Source organism: Struthio camelus, chromosome 1 (genome assembly GCF_040807025.1).
Source record: "Struthio camelus isolate bStrCam1 chromosome 1, bStrCam1.hap1, whole genome shotgun sequence".
Classification (NCBI taxonomy): domain Eukaryota; kingdom Metazoa; phylum Chordata; class Aves; order Struthioniformes; family Struthionidae; genus Struthio; species Struthio camelus.
In genome coordinates this window covers 117342855-117358350 of record NC_090942.1, presented here as the reverse complement: position 1 = coordinate 117358350, position 15496 = coordinate 117342855, and the positions used below count along the sequence as shown (strand labels likewise).

The window sequence follows — 15496 nt, the reverse complement described above, 5'->3', positions numbered from 1 at the left end:
ACTCTCTTCCTCTGCTCCTTCTTTGCTTTCTGCTCCACGTGTCTCTTTGCCACAGAGAGAGTAGGTGGAAAGGAGTTGGTAGTGGTATTTCCCTTCTGTCTACTTTCCCAAACCTATTTCACTTCGATTTTTCTACATGTTTTGTTCAGTAGTAATAAACTGTGGGGAAATGACCACAATAAGCCAAAAGATGAGTGAAACTTCCTTGGTGGTGGTGGTGGTGATGATAAATTGCAGAAGTATTTTAGTAAAATCCCAGAAGTGAGCCTCTCATCCTGAGAAAAAGGGGTGGGGTGCCTGAAGGAGGACTTGTGAGCTGGCGGCGGGGGATGTCCTGTTTTTAAAGTAATTGTGCACTCACACACCAAATCCAGAGCTGCTGAGAGATCTGTGGTCCAAACTAAATGTAGGTTATTCCCAAGGCCTTGACCATCTGGGAGGAATATAGGAACGTTATCGGCATATCCAGGGATGCAGCAAGGAAGGCTAAGGCCCATTTGGAGTTAAATCTGGCAAGAGATGTCAAGGACAACAAGAAGGGCTTCTTCAAATACATCAGTAACAAAAGGAAGGTTAGGGAAAGTGTGGACCCGTTACTGAACGGAGCAGGGGCCCTGGTGACAAAGAATACAGAGAAGGCAGAGTTACTGAATGCCTTCTTTGATTCAATCTTTGCTGCCAAGGCCAGCCCTCAGGAATTCCAGACCCTGGAGACAAGGCAGAAAGTCTGGAGAAAGGAAGACTTTCCCTTGGTGGAGGAGAATCGGGTTAGAGATTATTTAGGCAAACTTGACACCCACAAGTCCACGGGCCCTGATGAGATGCATCCACGAGTGCTCAAGGAGCTGGCAGACATCATTGCTAGGCCGCTCTCCGTTATCTTTGAAAGAACATGGAGAACAAGAGGTGCCTGAGGACTAGAAGAAAGCAAACGTTACTCCAAAAAGGGCAAGGAGGAGGAGCCAGGAAACTACAGGCCTGTCAGCCTCCCCTCCATCCCTGGAAAGGTGAGGGAGCAGCTCATCCTGGAGGTCCTCACCAAGCCTGTGGAGGACAAGAAGGCGATCAGGAGTAGTCAGCATGGGTTCACCAAAGGGAAATCATGCTTGACCAATCTGATAGCCTTCTCTGATGGAATGGCTGGCTGGGTAGATGAGGGCAGAGCAGTGGATGTTGTCTACCTGGACCTCAGCAAGGCTTTTGACACTGTCTCCCATCACATCCTTGTAGGTAAACTCAGGAAGTGTGGGCTAGATGAGTGCACGGTGAGGTGGATTGAGAAGTGGCTGGATGGCCAAGCTCAGAGGGCTGTGTCAGTGGTGTGGAGTCTAGTTGGAGGCCTGTAGCTAGTGGTGTCCCCCAGGGGTCAGTCCTGGGTCCAGTCTTGTCCAGCGTATTCATCCATGACCTGGAGGAAGGGACAGAGTGCACCCTCAGCAAGTTTGCTGAGGATACTAAGCTGGGAGGAGAGGCTGACACACCAGAAGGCTGTGCTGCCATTCAGGGGGACCTGGACAGCCTGGAGAGCTGGGCGGAGAGGAACCTCCTGAAGTTCAACAGAGGCAAGTGCGGGGTCCTGCACCTAGGGAGGAATAATCCCCTGCCCCAGTACAGGCTGGGGGTTGACCTGCTGGAAAGCAGCTCTGCCGAGAAGGACCTGGGAGTGCTGGTGGACAACAAGTTCAACATGAGCCAGCAGTGTGCCCTTGTGGCCAAGAAGGCCAATGGGATCCTGGGCTGCATGAGGCAGAGTGTTGCCAGCAGGTCGAGGGAGGTGATCCTGCCCCTCTCCTCAGCCCTGGGGAGGCCTCACCTGGAGTACTGTGTCCAGTTCTGGGCTCCCCAGGACAAGAGAGACATGGCGCTGCTGGAGAGAGTCCAGTGGAGGGCTACCAAGATGATGAGGGGACTGGAGCATCTCTCCTATGAGGAAAGGCTGAGAGAGCTGGGCCTGTTCAGCCTGGAGAAGAGAAGACTGAGAGGCGATCTCATCAATGTGTACATGTATCTGAATGGGGGGGGGGGGGGGTGTCAAGAAGGTGGGGCCAAACTGTTCTCCGTGGTGCCCAGTGACAGGACAAGAGGCAACGGGTGCAATCTGAAGCATAGGAAGTCTCAGTTTTCCTCTGAGCATGAGGAAAAATGTTTTTCTGTGAGGGTGCCTGAGCACTGGCACAGGTTGCCCGGAGAGGTAGTGGAGTCTCCTTCGCTGGAGATATTCAAAAGCTGTCTGGACATAATCCTGAGCAATGTGCTCTAGGTGACTCTGCATGAACCAGGGGGTTGGACTAGATGATTTCCAGAGGTCCCTTCCAACCTCAACCATTCTGTGATACTTTTGAATGCGTGCTCTCAAAATAACAATAATTTTGAACATTCTCCTTATTCTTCTTGATGGCAGCACTTGCAGCATGTTAGAAGGAGCTGATGAGTCAAGCAACAACAACAACAAAGGAGCAAATCTATTCCAGGAAGCTTATCATGTGGTTTTTGACCTGTTGATTTGATATGAGATGAAATTTTGAAGAACAGCCTAGAATCTATCTGTTTTCAGCTCCTAATAGTGAAGACATTCACCACACAAAGAAAACCCCTGAAATAGTCTTGAATGCACATACTGGCCTCCAGCTGTGCATTTAGAGAATTGTCTTTTGCAGGGTGGGGGGATCGAATTGGCAACTGTGATAAATGGAGGGCATGCTTAACTGATGAGTAACGGTGAGGCTGTATTGCTTTCCATTGGTGTAACTGATGATTCAGGTACAAAATCAACACTGAAAAATTGATCTTGGAATTTGCCAGCTAGTAGCAGTAACCAGAAGTCCTAGAACACACTTTTTTAGCAGTTCTCAAATTGGAACAATTGTTTGCAAATCATTTGCCCAGTATAGGCACAGATGCTTTGATCTGATGGACTTGAGCACAGTTTCTCAGCCAGGAGCTTGTAACGTCTCACTGCAGTTCAGTTTCTGATTCATCACGTCAGATGGGCTGATTCATTTTAGCCATTGTTTCCCCTCTTGTAAAATGGATGTGATCATAATCTGCTCATTGTAATACGTGCCTGCCTCACTTGAGCTATTGTGTGGGCCTGTTAATGTCTGCGTTGTGCACAGCAGCTGATCAGGGAAACAAAGGGACCTGCAAGTCCTGGTGACAGCATTCTCCATTTGGTGGTATCGAGCGTCTCTATGTACACGTCCTCCCCAGCGTCTAATAATTTTGATATAGCCACGGTACCATGATGTTAGTCCTGTGCACCTCTCTGTCAGCCTGGTGGGCTCAGCCGTGCCTGCCTCATGCTGCTTTCGCCTTCCTCCCCACGGCGCTCGCTTTCCTCCTCAGCGCTGTGCCGGCCCCAGGCTATCCTCGACCTCGGGAGCACGGGCCCCTTTTCCCTCCATCCCTAGGAAGCAGCGCGTGGCCCTTTCCAAGGGGCTGGAGCCATCCTGCAGGTAATGCTGCACCGCGTGCATCCTGGGTGAGGGTGGGCAGGGAGCCCCTGGTGGTAGGGGGGGGATTGCTTGGTGTGGGGATATGGCATCCTCGGTGCGGGTCCGTGCCGTAGCCACTGTGGTGTGCCCTGGGCCATAACATGATTCCCATGGACAGGATGGGGATGGCAGGAAAGAGGAGAATTGCACTCCAAAACCCTTCTGGTTCCTCTGTTGAAAAGACTTGCAGGTATCAGGACACTTAGTGGTTCTGTGATAATCACTTTCCTATGATTTGTGATGACATCTTATTGTAATGTATTCAGATTTTTATCATAATGTATTCAGATGGTATCATCTGTGACTACTTGCTAGGCAGCTGATGCTTCAGAAACCAGACTTCTTACTCAGGCCACTAACATTCAGCTCCTTTTTGTAAAGTCTCATCTTCTGTACCTAATAAGAATTAACATTTGTAATGTGATACAATGTCTGCTCAGAATATTGAGTTGCTTTGGCTGTCTCTCCTCTGCTATCAGGAGACACTTTAATTTGATAAAGGATTAATGTAAGTGCACTGGGGAGAAAAAAATTGAAATTGCCTCCCATGGTAAAGATTCATTATGTATCTTATACAATAATACTGTTTTCAGTAAAATGAACACAAAGGGAAAAACAATTCAGTGTTACGCAGACTTTCTATGCTGCCCTGGTAAGTCATTTTATTGAACAAATTAAATGACAGAACTGACTTTTCTATACATATTAACAGTGAAGTTGGGTTACTTTCTACTAATGCAAGTACTCTCTAAGCAGGAAAAGCTGATTTTAGACACCATTTTACAAGATTTAAGATCTTTAAGTCATGCTGACCTCAGGGCTGGGGTAGTAACTTCTTGTTTTGTTTTGGGTGTCCCAGCTTCAGTGTAGTAATAGGGCAGCACAGAGCTGTGTTAACTTATCTCACTACAAGATGGTCTTTAACAGACATCTTACAGAGCAGAGACGTAATTCATCCTCATTGATGAAGGCATTGAAGCAGAGCCAGCTCCAGTACTTGTGAGTTGGGGGGATCCTCTCTGAGGGCCGCTGTGCAGGTGCGGGGTATTTCTGTGGTGCTGTGGTGTCGGGCTGGGTGTTAGCATGTGTGCTGTGCTCGGGAGGGAAGTAAGACTCAAAGATGTTACTGAAGGTTAGAAGGTTTTGGTCCTGGACCTCACTATCCTTGAGGTAAGAGCTACCCTTCATGGGAACTAGGAAGCCTCAAAGCTGGTAGGTTTGGAAACGTAGATTCAGTTCCTCATGGGAAAATTAGTGAGCTCCTACAGAGTTGCACAAAGGGTCTAGCAGCAGCATGGAGATTCCTGACCCTGAACTGCTGTGGGTTTCACATGGGGGCATGTGCAGTGACAGTCAGTAGGTCATTAATGAAGTGAAAAAAGAAGCCAGTCTTTTGGCTGAAGAAGACTGAAGAATGAAAGCTTTTGTATCATCAGCTGATGTGTGTGCACGAACACGTGTGTGTGTGCAAGCAGTTGCATTCAGTAGCATAGTCTTTACAGTCTTTGAGTCTGAACTGTGTAGCTCTATAAAGCCTGAGTACTAAGTACCTTGGCACTTTATTAGCAATTCTTTAGTAGCTTCCTAATTGCAGTTGTTTGCTTACTTGAAAGTACCCAGGTATGCCAAGTTCCCTCAAAGTTACATGCAAATAATGCATTGCCTCTACCAAGAAAAAAATATCAGTGAAGAGGAAGCTCAAGAGTGGAGGAACTTTGTCATGAAGAGTTGCAATAATGAAGCACACACAATCTCCTAGCTTATTTTTAAGACCGAATTGGACAGTATGTCCCATATACCTGATTAAGTTGAAAAATGCTTTTATTACTCTCAACTTATTCTAGTAGAAAAAAAAAAAAGCTAAGTAATATTACACAGCTTTAGGTCCTGGTTGCTTGTAAAATGTTTTGCAGAGAATTTCATGTAATATTTTATCTAGCTGTTATATTCATCCTGTTGTATAGACCTGTTATTTAGGTTGATACGACATGCTTATATCAGATGTTTACTGCTTAAGACTGTAGGAAAAGAACTACCTCAGTATTTTGGCTAAAGTATTTATGTTAAAAGAGCAAATGTTTCTTCAAATTCAGTTTGTTATCGTAAGCCCAGTTTCATACAGTAAGTTCCATGATGACTTAATTCAAGAGCAATGATGAGCTACGATAGCATTTAAGAGGAACAGGAAAGAACAAAGACGTCCCATCCTGTGGGTTTCTTGCATATTAACTTACGGCAATGTATTGGGAATTTATCTGTGCTTCTTTTAAAAGTGGTGGTGAAAAATCCAGGGTCTCATAAAGCAGAGACCTGTAATCTGCGGTGATAGGTAGGTAGAAAACAGTATTGAACATTTTTGGTTGATATTTCCCCCAAAATGCTTTACTTAGCAGCAGTGCTCATCACAGAATTTTGGCTCTCTGAAAGCTCTATGTTTTTCTTTGTCGTACAAAAATAGACTCTCTGAACAGTAAACTTCTATCATAGCACTGGGAAGGGGTCCTCAAAACCACAAGCTCTTTTAGTTAGTTTCTGTGTTTGTTTCCTTGCAGATGAATTGCTTCAGAAAGAGCAAAACTACTCTGATGATGTTTTGGCCAATATGATCAGTGAACCTAGAATCAGCTATGGAAATGATGCTCTCATGCCTTCATTAACTGAAACTAAGACCACAGTTGAACTTCTTCCAGTGGATGGAGAGTTCAGCCTAGATGACCTTCAGCCATGGCATCCCTTTGGTGTTGATTCTGTTCCAGCCAATACTGAAAATGAAGGTATGTACAATAGGGGGAGAAACCCCAGATTATTCTGAATTGAGTTTTGTGATTCCTTTTTCATTTGGTTCCCTGAAAATTGCTGTCTTTCTGATATAAGCAGGATAGAGGTCTCAAATGTAAGTTTAGAACTGGTCTGTCACATCTGCTGTGTTTCTTTAATTAAACAGAGTCCTTGCTAAAATTTAGAATTTAGATACATACTAAATTTCAGTATTGAACTTCCTTCTTTTTAGAAACAAAGCAAAATAAATTCCAACAAATTACGAGTGAGAGAACTATAAAGTAAATGATAATGAGTTAAGGGAGATAAGTTGGCAGATTTGTGCAAGCGTAAAATAAGTGTTTAATTAAGAAAGAGCTCTCTAATTCCTGGCATGAAAAGGATTACAGACCTAGTATGATCCCAGCATATGAGTTATGTTTATTTTTGTTGTCGGCTGGAATGTACCGCAGAGATGTTCTTCTTGCATATCTGCAGCACAACTGGGTAGTAAAAACTTTTTTCCTAAGGAGTACTGTATGTTGCTTACGGAATAATAAATTGAAGGAACTGCATGATATTTCAATAATTTTTATATAATCTGGAATTGGTAGGTCACTTAAGTGCCTAAGCCAATTAATCAGAAATTTAAGGGACTTTAGTCATGTCATCAAATTCCTCCTGTGTTTGCTTTGCTATATCAGTTCAATTCCACTATCATTACTGAGAAGGTAATCACAAAAATGAAGATTTATTACAAGAAAGGAGCAGTAGTTTCACAAAAGCTGGCACTGCAGAAGTCTTGTTTCATGCAGATTTCTGTTTTGCAAATCAAGTGCCTTGTGGAACAGAGCAGCACAGATATTAATGTCTTCCAGAAATCTTTTGAAACCACTGGCTTACACTGTACCTGCTCTCAAAATGAGGTTTGAGCATATTAAGCCATTCTCTGTGACTTAGCACTTTCTGTTGGTCTTATTCTGACACGGTAGTTGAGTGGCTGTGGGCAGCTGGGTGCTTCAGAGACAAGTCATGGGACATGGGCATGGCCTTGTCAGGCTGGGTGAAGTCAGTGGAGTCAAGACCAGTTCTGTGATCGAAGTGGCCATCCTCAGGGGTCGGAGAAGCCTGGGGTCAGGCTAAAGACGGAGCTAGGGACCTGAGCAGGGGTCAACAAATTGATGAAATGAACGCATACCAAATCAGGAGAAGATGAGAGACTACAAAGGAGTGGGGCCAAAATGAGACATCCAGGGAGTCAGGGCCCAACAGAAAGAGCAAAGGAAGCTGGAGCAAACTCAGACAGACTGGCCAGCAGCACAAAGCAGAAGAAGGTAGATGGTAACAAGGACCAAGATGTGTTTGGAGCCCCATCCACAACCAAAGTGACGCGCTGAGCAGCCGAGAGCAGCTGGCTGGCTTGCATCAGGTACTGGCGAGCAGTACCAACCGCTAATCAGGCTGGCGGGCTGGATATCAGTTTCCTGGGCAATCAGCTGTGGCTGGCTATTAAGTGTCGAGGCAGTCTGCCCAAAGCAGGCTGTAGTCCCTTTGGTGGTGCCTCTCCTGCAGGAATTCTCCAGTGTGGCTCTCTACAGCTTTTCCAATAGGTGGGACCTACGGGAGATCTATTTCTTTACCTGCTGCCTGCTTTCACGAAATTTGTGATGGGGGACTTTGAAGTCTGCCCACTCCGCTTTCAAAATTTACTATTTTCAGTCACCAAGCTCATAAGTTATTAGGTAGACAGGTGCACCCAGATGTGTGCACACTTTAATCACACGAGCCCGTTTTTACTCTGAGAAACTAGGCTACACCCAGAATTTGATGATGAAAGGCACATACCTTGATGTGACACTGAACTCCCATAGGCAGGTATGGGAGTGTGGTTCTCCTTTTAGAACGTATGACAGAAAATAAGAAACAAAAACTCTTCTGCTTTCAGTAGCATACCATTTAATTATGAATCCTTGTGTATTTTTAGGCACTACATAATTTGTGGTAGCACTTCTTAATGTTTCTGTGTGGACATTTTATAGCTTGTCATGGGGCCTTTAAGGGTTTTTTTTTTTATATGTATGTATCAAGATTATTTTTACCATGAAGATACTGCAGGCAAACAGTTCCATCAGGCAAGTCACCATTAATGTTCAAGTCCTGTGCAGTTAGAAATGTAAATTATTTGATGACATCAACCTCTTCAAGTCTTTCTTGTTTCTGCACTGCTTCTGTCATCTGTCCAAACCACAATCACAAATAACATTTGTAAGTGTTGTTAATATGATGATATCTGCAATACCTTCTTTCTCTCTTTAGATACCTTCTCTATTGTTACCTTTGCCCGTAGTATCAAAGAGGAATTCCACAGCCTCATCTTTTTCCTTCTGTGTGTGTCCCAGCTCTTTATTTCAGACACCCAGGACTAACTATGCATTTATCTTCTGTTCCCGTGCCTGTTTTCTTCCGTGGCCATGTCTAATCCGAAGCATCATTTAAATCGCTTCCAAAAACTGATATCTTGTTGCAACATATTTTAAAAAGGAGGAAGAAGAAAATAATGAATTGCCACGCTTTTCTCTTTCTTTCTCTCCCTTCCTCTTCCTTTCCACTTAAGGTCTCTTTGCATAGTCTGTTTTTCACACAGTAAGCTCCCCTTACGCAGGCAGGTTTTTTTATCCTGGGTAGTACTGAGCAAGTCATTGCTGTTTCTTGACAAATAATAGTTAATCAAAAAGGTGCAAGTTCAAAAATGATGACTAATTGCTGCAGCATTAGTGATAGTCAGCGTCTCTCACTGACATGAGATGCTGAGCATGCCAGTGAAGCTCAAAGAACTGGGGATCGCTGCTCCCGTGTATGTGGGTGAGAGTTGAGGATGCTCATCACCATCAAGAAAGTCGCAGCAGGTTTGAATTGAAGGGCCTGGTATCTGAGGAATCTGCTGAGCAGTTGAAGCCCCAACAGTGAAGACCTGACACTGCCGAAGTCGCTGGAAATTTTGCCAATGATTTACCTGGGTTTAGTGATTTACCCTATGTATTGTACCCTGCAGATACCGTTCGCCTTAGTGACAAAGTATTTGTCTTCCTATAAAATAAGGTTGCTATGAATGCAGAGTGTTACCGTTACGATGTGGCCAGCTACTCTCTTCAGCACTGTCCTCCGTCTGGTGAACATCACTTAGCTATCCTTGCCTGTTCGTTTGTACCTGTTTTTGAGCTTTTGTTCCCCTTTTTTATTTTTTTGAAAAGAAAAGCATTCACGCACATCTACATTGCTCTCTTCTTCATCCTGAGATGTATTAGCAATGTGATGGGATGTGTACTCTGCATGAAGCCTGCATAGTCATTGTGTCATGAAAAAAGCAGGTAAATACCAATTTTATTTTTGTGAGGCTATGGGGAAAATATATTTGCGATCTTAATTCTGTGTAACTTGCTCATTTGTGCCTATTTGTGTGTGCACATGGAAGTGTGTTCAAGAGAAGTATGATTTTGGCGCATCAAAATGAATGCAGTTTTTTAAAAAGTTTGTATCAATAATATATAGTACATCTTTTTGGAGTTTTACTTATTCATAAATGCTATAATAGATTTAAACTTCTGCCATCTATATCACTGCTGTGGGGCAATGTGGTCCAGTGAGCAAAGCAGTGAGGAAGCGCACTGACAAGATTTTCAGAGTTAACAGCATATTTTTGCACAGGGGCAAGAACAGGCAGGTTTTAAGATGAAACTGAAGTTCAAAAAGTGACTGCTCAGCACTTTCTAGAAATCAGACTTCCTTTGTATCCTGCCATCTGGGACATGCTGCACTGAGGTACCCAGAATCACTGTTTGGTTTGGAAAACCCCTGGCTCTGAGCTTTTGTTCCCAGATTTTACCCTGCAACTGGTGTGTGACCTTGAGCAGGTCACGTCACTTTGTTTCTTTCTCCCGGTTATGAAATGTGCCATTGATGGTTGCCTTCCCTCTGTGAAATGCTTTTAAAACTCTACATGACAAGAATAATTATTTATTATTAATGCTGTCACCTAACTCCACAAAGACTGCATTAGCCCTAGGTCAGGGCCATGCTACTGTATAATAGAAACTTCCCTCAGCCTTTTCTCCCTTCAGCTGCCCCCATTTTTCTTGCTACGTACCACCTGCTCTCTCAGTTCTTCGTAGCTATTGGTGTAATCCTCTGCATGCCTTTCTGACCGTGGCAGGGTTACAAGGGGCTAAAGAAGAAGGAAATAAAACCCTTCAGCGGTCTAGGGCATAGGTAGCGGTGCAGGGGTGGTTCTTCAGAGGATGGTTTGTGGTTTTTTGGTGTTTATTTGTTCTCTTTAGTCCTTTTCACTGAAAATTACTGCTGACCTACCTAAGGGTTGGAGCTGATAATTTTGGAAAATCTAGTGGAAGGGTTAAATAAGAAAATACTCAAAACTGTAGTTTTTAGTTAAGGATGGAAATTGGTTTTCGTATAGCACTGTGTAAGGAAAGCAATTACATGGTCGGCTAGTGCCACTCTGAACTGCTGTGAAGGAAAGTGGTTTGATGGCTTGTCTCTGCAGCACCAGGCTAACCAGCTCTGTGAACATTTTGTACTTCTGGAAACACAAGCAAGCCAAATGCGTGGATGTGCCTTTAATCTGCAGCTACTGTAAAGTTGGCTTAGTTTTTTTTTTTTTTACCTCCTGAGGCATGAGCTATTGCAGTCAGTTCCTGGGTACAAAGGATTGAGGTGCCACATGTTCTCTCCCTTATCAGTATGGCAGGTTTTTTGCCAAACCCATAAGAAGACGAAGAAAGTGACACAGGCTTCCTAAGGAGATGGTGAGGCCCCTTGCATCAATCGCCAGTAATCATCAGGTTAGCCTGATCTTCTGATGCAGAATGCAGTGATCAGTTTTCTGTGTGAAAACTGTGATTTTTGTCAATTTTCTACGTGACCATGGCTCACCTACTGCTGATTAGATGGTTCATACTTGAATCTAGAAATGCAAATGAGTGAGAGCACGCTATCTAAAAATTCCTTAATTCCAAGCTACAATATAATAATTTTATTTCTGAAATTAACTTATTTCTGACACTGACGTTTCCAGCAAAGAGTAAATAAAAAAGGCAAAAAGATCGAAGCAAAAGAGAGAAACAGCTAAGGAAAAAAAAGATTCTGAATGTCTTAATGAGCTTCCCCTATATATTCTGACCTTAACTGAGGCTGTAAATAATGTCTCAAATAACTCTTTAAGTTGTGCAGATCCTATTTTATGCTAAAGCCAATGAGCTCCATCCACCAAGCCTAGGTTTCAGCTGGTAAGGTCTTTGTATGGTAATGCAAGGGTTTTAAAACTGCATGTGACATCCAGTTGGACTGGAAAGATTCATTTCTTTGCTCTCCTTTCAAACACTGGAAGACGAATTTACTGTCTACAAATCAGAGCATACTGGAATGCAGTATTGATCATATGTTTTTCGAGTCTTATAGCTAGTGTTTTAAAAAATCCCTATTGCAAGGAAAAGGAAGTCAAGCTTCAGTGGGTTTATAAGTCAACACTGATCAAGATTTATTGCAAGAACTCATCAGGTTGGTTCTTGCTGCCAGTTCTAATCAGAAGACTGGAAGAGTGTGTAGTGAGTACAGTTTCGCTTTATAGACAGAAATTCCTTGATCTCGATAGTTTCTCATTTTAAGCAGTAACCAGAATGTGATACAAAATTGATGCATCAGCTGTGAAACTTTCCTTCAAAGTTTTGCTCATCCCTTCCTTTCATTTCCAGGATTAACTGAAGGCAGATCTCTTCTAGCTGTTGCTTTTTATAACTTTGTTTATGCAGTATGTCTCTCCTGCACTGTCCCAAGAGAAGAGCAGTTGACGTTATCGTTTTGGGGATGTTGTTTATTTTTTGTTTGCTTGTTTTTCCTTTGCCGCACGTGCCCAGTTGAGCCAGTTGATGCCCGCCCAGCTGCAGACAGAGGACTCACCACACGACCAGGTATATAACTTGCATGGCTTTTACGTAACCTGTGTTTTCCCAGCATGCCTGTGATCTGCTTGGGCTGAAGTGATCACCCTTTCCTTGGTATAGCCCTCTGTTAAAATGTAATGGCTATATCATGAACCAGTAGCTGATATTTCAGGGAAGAGATCCCCCCACAAAACCCCGTGCGCTGTCCGTATCAAGGGTATTCAGTTACACGTGCTTGCAAAAGGGAGTGGGACCCAGAGGCTCAGAACCAGTACTCATATCAACTTGTCATCCCTTGTAGCAAAAATGCTTCAGCGGAGGTAGGAGGCAGTAGATGCAGTACCCTGTAGTGCAGCGAGAACGTCTTACTTTAGGCATATGTGATAGAAACATATAATAATTTATGTACTGCATACCGTGTTTTGTACATAGGGAATAATAAAGAATTCATCTGTACAGTTTTGGAATTGCAGGGGACATCAAGGTTTTTGCGGGAAGATTTATCTTAGCTAACTCTGGACATCTAAAAATCGAGATATGCTCTCCTCCTAGATTTAGTGGACATACAGACACCTCCGGGCAGTTATTATTCATCCCATTCTAACATGGCGATTATTTGCCCTGTGTAGGTGCCTGTGTCTCCACGTTGATTGCAGAGCAACTGTAGATGACTGGTTTGTGTTAGCCTGCAATCGTTTAGAAAAAGTGAAGTAAATCCAGTTGTTGGAGGTATTCAGGGACAGGATCTCTCTTTTAATATACCATTCAATCTAATTTTCCAAAGCAAAAAATTGCTTTTCCTACTATTTTGCTTTTCAGACTGTTTTCCTCTCATGTCTGTTTAGGACTATCTTGAACTGGCTGGTTCCATTGAGAGCAACAACATTTTCTTTAAGAAGAAATTACTCTCCAACACAAACTGAGATCACTTTATTTTGGAGTCAGAATTATTTCGGTGTCACACCATCTCTCTTTTTTTTTTTTCAGATCAGATAATCAGTCTTTACTCTTTTCCCTCTCATCTTGTCTTGCAAACTTCTGTCAGAAAACATGATGGGCAACACCCTCCTGCTGTGTTTAAATCTTTCACATAACTTGCCAGTATTAACTGACTACAGAAAATGCTACGATGGGAAGTAAAATATATATTGGGATATAGGTCCAGACGGGCCAGATAATGTGTTGCTAGCATTGCTTTAGGAGCCTGAAATCTTTGTTTGTGCTTAGAGTCTTGATTCATTCCACGAAGACAGCTTGGAAACTTGTACAGATCTGACTTTACATTTTAGTGTCAAAAATAGTAGGATCAGGGAACATTTTCATAATGCTGGGGTATTTCTGTCTTCCGGATTAGATTTCTTCCCCAAGAACAGTAGAAATGTCACCCTAAATGAAGCGCATATGTGAAACATATGTGAATGTGAAATACATTTAACCATAATTTTGTAATACCAGTTCGGTCTGATAATTTTCTCATCATATGTCAGTTTGCAATCGTTAATCTTTTTAATTCAGTCTTCATGAAAAATCTCCTATGAAAAGGCTGTGCTTATTACCAAAGATTCCTTCTTCCTTCTCCCCTCCCCTCAAGTGAGGGAAATGGCTGGTGTTACTTACCTAAAAAACAGATTGTCTCATATTACTGCGCTCTGTATTCAGAATGAATGGATGGATTTTAGTCCATTGAATTGGAGCTCTCCACTCCAGGGAGAGCTGGCCAGAGGTGATATAAAAAGTACCAAAAGCATGGCTAGCATAGATCATGAGTGATCTTCGTGAATATATATGATAAGCTATTAGGGAAAGGTAAAACTATTTTAACATGTTACCTTTGAGTTTGAAATTTCCAGTAGATAAGGGTAAGTATATGCTATGAAAACAACATGGCATATTTCCTCAGTTTTCTGCTCAAGTGCAGAAGTAGTACTGTCCAGTGGCCTTTGTAGCGTTTGTGGCTTTTTAACACAGAATTTAAATGGTGCAAAGGCCCTTCTTCAGCTTTTGACACAAGGATTGAGTCCCTCCAGACTGACAAGGATGTAAACTGCATTCTTCGATGAAGAAAGGTAGTCACTTCACTGAACAGATTAAAGTCTGTCGCTGTTGTGCCCGCATTCCAAATTTGACGACACAGAAAGTTTTACGTGTGTATGCAAAATAGGGATTTTGCCACCTTACGGTAGCGCTAAATGTATTGCAAAAGTAAGCAAAACATATTCTTTTCACTGTTTCTGGGAGAGGTTCTCAAACATCTTTTCTGGGGCAGTGGGATATCTTTTATTGTTGAGAGTCTGGTAGATCTTCATCCTAACACCTTTGAACACCATGCCCTAGACTTCTCCAAATTTGTCCTTGCCAGACATGGATTCTGGCAATACACGCCCACCTGATTTTCCATTGTCCTTTGAAAACAACCAATCCGCAGTAGAATTTCACTTTACAGAAAAACTGTTACTAGTCTGAACATCTGTCATAAACTAGGAATTCTGGAAAGCAAAATGGCTGATTAATTAAACGAGTGCGAAATACCAAAGAGATTCTGTCAGTTTAAAAATTACTGTGCTCTAAGATTGTTTTACTTGTTAATTATAAATAAAAATTCTATGTTAGAGGTTAAAGGAGGAGAAGGGATACTTTTTTGCAGTCACTATCCTTTTGGAATGGTCAGTTTTTACAGTTTGAGGCTATTTATGAAAAGAAAACATTCTGAAATACGAGGTTATTATTCTCAAATGAAGCAGTATTAACAAGGGACCTAGAGGCAGATAAAATACATGCAGCTACTTGTAACTTTTTTGTTTTGTTTTAATTGCCTGGATTCCAGTTGATTTCCTGAGAGGTTTGTCGTTTTCATAGTCTCCACTTCTCAGTTTCTTTTTCCACTTGTTTTGCTCAAGTGAGCAAGGCAGTGAGCCGCTTCTTTAGGGTGAAAATACCTGTATTATGTCAGCCTACAACAGTCCAAGTCTGGCCTTAACAACAAGTCAGTGTTTTGTAGCAGGTGTTTTAAAATTCTTGAAGAAAATCATCTCTTTAATGACTAACATGCACCTACAAACACATGCCTTTTTCTTTTACCCCTGTTCCACCCATGCAACGTTCCTACAATGATCATTAAGTTTTTCTTCAAGATCAAGATCATGCATATCCCCTTCCCACAAGAGAGAGAATTTGGTCATGGTGCAGCACAGTAGTTCAAATACCTTGTTGTTTCTAACCCTTATGATAACAGTTTTACATGAGATCTTGTTACCTCGCCGCATCATTTCTCTCTCTCTCTCTCTCTCTCTC

At 42.6% G+C, this 15496-nt stretch overlaps 1 protein-coding gene across 4 annotated transcripts in view; it reads left to right on the top strand.

Annotated features, from left to right (window-relative positions):
* Positions 1-15496, top strand: part of APP (amyloid beta precursor protein) — a 231062-nt gene that overhangs the window by 195846 nt on the left and 19720 nt on the right. For 2 of the 4 annotated variants that reach the window (XM_068911542.1, XM_068911523.1), the window contains 2 exons: positions 6047-6268; positions 12179-12232. In XM_068911542.1, the coding sequence (XP_068767643.1) occupies positions 6047-6268; positions 12179-12232 (276 nt within the window). The remainder of the gene's footprint in view (positions 1-6046; positions 6269-12178; positions 12233-15496) is intronic. The other 2 variants (XM_068911547.1, XM_068911533.1) reach the window with 1 other exon arrangement.